The sequence below is a fragment of the Elephantulus edwardii genome, unplaced genomic scaffold, assembly GCF_000299155.1.
Source record: "Elephantulus edwardii isolate Elephantulus edwardi_28Jun2011 unplaced genomic scaffold, EleEdw1.0 scaffold00078, whole genome shotgun sequence".
In the NCBI taxonomy this organism is placed as follows: domain Eukaryota; kingdom Metazoa; phylum Chordata; class Mammalia; order Macroscelidea; family Macroscelididae; genus Elephantulus; species Elephantulus edwardii.
This window is the reverse complement of record NW_006399828.1, coordinates 13,996,151-14,002,257: the sequence shown is the minus strand read 5'-3', so window position 1 is coordinate 14,002,257 and position 6,107 is coordinate 13,996,151. Positions and strand designations below refer to the sequence as shown.

The following is a 6,107-nucleotide window of genomic DNA, read 5'->3' as shown; positions in this document are numbered from 1 at the left end:
CTCTTGTACATAGCGTCACTATGAATCGCAAATGACTCGATGGCACATAACAACAACTTCTAGAGAAGTTCCCTTTTTGACTTGTGATAAATTTCATTATCTGCTGATGTTGAGGTTTTCTACTTCTTGTAGCTATAAAAGCATTTTTATTAAACTCTCAACATTCACAGCAAGCTTAGGTACAGTAGGTACCGAGGACAGATTGTGCTCAGCTACCTTCTGTTAGAGATGAGGTCTTATGACTCAGAGCTGAGTGGATGGACAGCCTCTGAAACTTCACGTTCTTTACTATCTATTACTAAATACTCATGTTACTTCCTCTGTGCAAAATGACTTTTTTGCTGCATAACTATCCAATGAACATCTATTCTTCAAATGTCGTCTGAGTCCCATCTCTGAAACATTTCATCCATGGGAGAGTTCAGTCTAGATGCCCCATTTAGGTTAGATTGATCTTTTTGAGGTTTTCCTTTTTTGATTTATGCCATCAGGGTTAAGTCTCTCCATATGAACACAAAACTCCTTTAAGGCAGAAATTAGGTTATTTTTTTCCTCAAATAACTCAAGGGATCATGTATTTTTCACATCAGTCTCTCTCTTGAAGCCCTTGATACATCGTTAGCAGATGTTCCACGCATAAAATTTGCCAGACTGATCAGATAGGAAATGAATGGGTTTTGAGAAGGAATACGGAAGCCTCCCTCTGACTCCATTGTACAGTGAGGATGTCTACATTGACGCGAACACCTGGTTCCTAGATAAACAATTATGAGAGATGAGTAAAAAAGAAAGGAAAACTCTTAAATGTGAGTAAATGGAAAAAGAAATATCTTGGACTTTGCAAAAATGACTGGTGTTTTTATACTATGCTTTTATTTTTGGAAATCTTTGCTCATGTTATTTACTTTGCGATAGCTGTTCAGTATGGCTCTCTGCAAAAGCAGAAAGTCCCACTCTGTGGGAGGAATGTGCTGAAAATAGAATCTCATAATACGTGCCCAATCATAAATCTTTTACAGGCTTGCCAATATTTTGGAATTTATTATAGACTTTTCTGCCCTTGTTTTTGACTTTGCACACTTCTGATATGTTGCACTTGGAGGGAGATTTACTTTGCTTGAGGGAAACACTCCTGTGGACTATTTTTGAACTTGCTTTTGACATTTAGACTTGGAAATGCTGTATTTCCAAAATACTTATCCCTGGGTAAGCTTACCGTGTAAATGGAAAAGTATAATAAGTAAAAATTTAATCATCTTCTGACGTCATCTTTCTTAGAGGATTTCCCTGTTGTGGACTTTTCTGTGCAGATTAGTTGATGGGCCCCAAAATAAATGCAAGCCGGAGAAAGCACACAAAGTTCAAGGACTCAAACTTGTCTCTTAATCATATGCTTCCCATTCTTATTTCAGAGGTTTATTAACAGAGGAAATAAACACATACAAACCCCTCAGAATGCTATGTTTTGTTTCAGTTTAACGACGGAGCAAATTTCTGCTTGTTTTTCCACCACTCCCTCAATTAGTTCTGTTGGCTCATAGGAAAAATGACAGGTACATATTAGCTACTGGAAAGTTCTGCCGAAGAGATGTGGCAGAAATGGGATGTGGAGGAGCTAATAGAAGGCACAAAATGAAAGCTGTTACAGGATGGTGAAAAATGAGGCAGGGAGTGTCATTCATCCCTTAAATAGGTATAGAAGATGGAAATTTCACCAAGCTGCAGTATTGAAGTTGCTGACGAAGAAAGTTCTCCCTCTGCACTTGTCTCAAAGCAGGCAAAACATGGAGAATTTGGCAGAGTGTTCTGCTGCTAAGGTCAAAGCAAGTACAGAGGCAGAAGGCACTTGATAAATGTCTGTTGTGTTAAATGGAATCACATTTTAACTGGCAGCCGTTTTCTCACAGTGAGAAGTAGCCACTAAGCCAAATTGTTTTCCATTTTTGTAAAACATGGAAGTCCAGTATCTTTCACTTCTACCTGGATTCATCCCCTTTTCTTCACTTCACCTCTTACCCTTTGCATCAAATTTGGGAAGTTCTAAGCTGCCAACCAAAAGGTTGGTAATTTAAGCCCATCAGAGTCTGTTCAGGAGAAGAGACTAGAAATCTGTTTCTATGAAGGATATAGTTTAGGAAACTTTGTGAGGCAGTTATTACCTGTTCTACGGGGTTTTCATGAGTTGATATTGACTGGAAAGCAAAAATAAGCATTTCTTTATATCCCTCTTTTCTTTTGAAGGCTTTCCTGATTCTAGTTCCACTTTTCATCAAGTAGAGTTTGTCATCTTGCTTTTGAAGGCCCCACTATAGAGAGTGAAATGTATAAAATGCCAAATTTGATTGACTGAGCCGGGTCTGATTCACAGCAACCTCCATCAGGACTGAAGCTGCAGATCTTAACAGGAGCAGATTGCTTCTTTAACCAACAAGCAGCCGAGTGGCATCCACTTCCTAAACAACAGGCCTCTGGAAATGCTATGAACTTTGATAAATGATGACAGTTAAAGAAAGGCTTCAGGCCTTTAATTCATAGGTTTGCTATGAGTCATGCTCAACTTGATGCCAATCAACAGAAATAACAACCTTTTAATTAACAGACCAACACTTAAAACCTACTGTGACACCAGGGCCCCTTATTTCAGTGCATTTATTATATGTTTCTCCTGTTTGCACCCTCTTGCCTTCTTTTGGTCAAGGATTAATTCCTAATAATCATTAGTTGGTGTTAGGTGTTGGTAGGTTCCACTGAATTGGAATCAACTCATAGCTGACCCTCTAGATAGTTTTCAGAGGCAGTAAATCATATATGAGGAGTCTGCTCATCTTTATCTCACAGAATAACTAGTAGAGATGAAATGTGTGCCTTCACATTGGCAGCATGGCTCTTTACCACTAGGTCACCTAGAATTTAGCATAGTCTAGCTCATTGTAGGGAGTTTAATGCATGTTTAATGAGCAAATTGGCTAAGAGAAGCCACTGCTGATTTAAAGGGTGAAAGGGCCTTGCGTGCTTGATATGTGCATTGGTGGGTACTACTCTACAGCTATTTCATAACAACTGTCATTTTCATCACAAATGGAGCTCTGCCGATGTGAGTATCCCTTTGTTGCTTCATTTAGGAATTCAGTTACATGCACATAACCTGGTATTAATCCTTTCTTCTTTCAACCACATTCTATATGATCTTACAGAGAAATGAGTAGTATCTCATCCTCCGGAAAAGGTTGCAAATTTGTATTTCAATTTCTTTCCCTGAGTACTTACTGAGTATCTATAATGTACATGAAATATAATGTTTTAGTTTCCTAGTGCTGACATCCCAAATCCTTTGTTAGGGAGCTCTGGTGTCCTAGTCGTGAGAAGCTGTGCTGCAATCCCAAAGATAAATATTCAAATCCACCATCTGCTTCATGGTAGTAAGTTGGGCAAGCTCCTTCTGTGTGACTTACTGCCTCTGAAAACGCGCTGGAGGGTCAGCTATGATTTAGTTCTGACTCCATGGCATACAACAACAATACTGCTATAACAGAAATATTACAGGGATAACTTCAAGGGAATGGCTTTCAAGAACATTAATTTATTCTCTTGAAATATATGGACTACCAGTCCAGGTCAGAATCTCAGCCTTGTAGATTCCATTCTTTTTTTTTTTTTTACAAAGGAAAGGCTGGTGTTCCCAAATTTATTGAAATTATTACAGCACAGCAAACAGACTCAAACGGCTCCACGTGGTGTTTTGAAATTCATCCCAACTGTGGGCTGAGTGACCTGGCGGTTGGACAGACTGCCAAAGTCCAAGAGTTTCAGCATTTCCTTAGTATCAAGGATCTACTTCAATGATCTCCTGATCCAGGGATGAACTTCTGGTACATAATTATCTCTCCTTTCTCTCTCCTGCTCCTGCAGCTTAATGGAGATGCCTCTCACAGGCCCTCTATGAATCCGCTTCATCAGATGTGTGACATAGCCTGCTATCTTGTTCTGGAGTTTCTTACTGGGAATAATGGCGATCTCCTCGCACACGCGCTTGTTCGTGTGGAAGTTTTTACCCAGGCGTGTGTAGTATTTCTCAATGATGACCTGGGCTGCCTTCTTCACGGTTTTGATGCGAACGCGGCCCATGTTGGCCGGTCCTTGGTGAAAGAGCGTAGATTCCATTCTTGTCATTATATTGGAGCATTCCTTGGTTCCCTGGCTTGTAATTGATTCTTCCACAGCGTCAGTCTTCTCCCACCGTGTGGCTCCCATCTCTGTCTATGCAGCTTTTTATATAACTCAGAGTGAAAACTCCAACAAGATGGATTGACACAGTAAAGTGACTGCAGCAAAGGGCTCAACTGTGTTAGATATGAGCAGGATGAGGCAGGATAGGACAGGGTCAGGCTTGCTGTTCATAGGGTCACTATGAGTTGTCCTCGACTTGGCAGCACTAACAGCAACAAAACGGGGTGATAAGATTGATGATGTACCATATTAGGATATGATCTCAGATGACTGACTAATTACTACATCAAATTGCACTATGGAAGATGAATATATACACCCACAAATATAAATATTAGGATTTTAATACATATTTGGGATTGCACTTTAAGATAACACATATGAGGATGAATGATTCTGTGTTTTGGAAAATCTACAAAAGACTTCACTTTTAAAGCTCTCAAGGAAAAAAATCTAGAAAACCATTCACTAACATTCTGAATTTGATTTATTTTCTTATATTTTAAAGTTATGAAAGAAGCATACAACAGGAAATCTCTTCTTTGCACTGGAATGTATTTGACTTGAAGAGTGTAAGCTTTGAAGGAGGATAGAACTTTGAAGTTGGATAGTTTGAAGAATTAAATTCCTGTGTCAGTGCTTTGTTAGCAAAAATGGTAATTCCTATCTTTTTTTAATTTTTATTTTTTTATTTATTTTATTTTATTTTGTGTGTGTGTGTGTGTGTGAGTGTACCGTCAAATCAGATCTGACTGGTACAGGAGGAGCTTGTCCCTCCTTTTCCCAGCAGAGCATCTGGTGGATTCGAAGTGCACCTCTGGGATTGTAGTTGCAGCTCTTTGCCAGTAGGCCACCAGAGCTCCCCTAATTCCTATCTTTTGTAGTTGTTTTGAGAATTAGATTGTGGATGTGTAAATGAGTATAGGAAACAAGTTATTGTTACTATGTGCTCAAGTTAAAACTGACTTAGAGCTGATTGTCCAGTGGATTTTCAGAGGCTATGAATTGCCTGGGAGGAAATTGCTCCTTTTTTTTCCCATAGAGTTGCTGGTAGATTTGAACTGCCTACCTTTGGGTTGGTAGAGCAACTCCTCACCATTAGGCCATCTTCCCTATTTCATTCTTGGTATTTCCATAGTAATCATGGCTCTATAGATATTGAAGACTTGACAGAAGTAAGAGAAATAAGTTCCAACTGACTTTCCCCTATTTGAGTAAGCAATATCTTTTGAAAGACAACAGCAAAAGTTTAAGGAAAGATGATGCTCTGGCATAGTTAGGGAAAATTCTGTTTACCAAATTATCCTGCATTCTTTGCCCCATTCCATTCTAATGAAATAGGAACAAAATCCCACATTACAGAAACAATTATTCAGTGGTAAGACAAGAACCTTCATTATGTACTTATTAACTAAAAGGTTTGGGCAAACGGTTTCTAACCTTGCTGGTGTTTTGACATCCTCTGTTTGTTTGATTTCTATATCATTTGTCACCCTCAACTCTTTCTCATAAGGGCAGTAATTGAATGAATAGCTTTGCTATTTGAAATAAATATAATTTTGTTTTGAAAATTCTGATGCTGCTTAAGATAATTGACGATAATTGCAGTGTTGTCAAACTGTGCATGAGGAAACCCAGGCTGAAAAAGGAAAACAAGTGCACAATGGAGTTTGTAATTAATTTCAACTTAAGAGAATTTCTTTGAGTTTAGTGCCATTTGGATCACCTGGAACCCTGATCCTTTAATTAAGGGTGTTAGCTCCCTCTTCCTACCCTCTAAAGTACAGTGGAGTTAAGCCTGTTTTACCCTCTACATAAATAACAACCTTATTCTTCACCCTTTTTCTCCCTAAATCTATGAATGGTCTCTTGATTCTCTA

General features: G+C 38.8%; 1 protein-coding gene across 1 annotated transcript in view; it reads right to left on the bottom strand.

The window, feature by feature from the left end:
- The window catches only part of LOC102849104 (40S ribosomal protein S17-B-like), a 16,604-nt gene extending 12,479 nt beyond the window's left edge, over positions 1 to 4,125 (bottom strand). Inside the window, exon 1 of the mRNA XM_006889532.1 lies at positions 3,931 to 4,125. Coding sequence (XP_006889594.1) covers positions 3,931 to 4,125 — 195 coding nt within the window. The remainder of the gene's footprint in view (positions 1 to 3,930) is intronic.
- Positions 4,126 to 6,107: the final 1,982 nt, after the last annotated feature.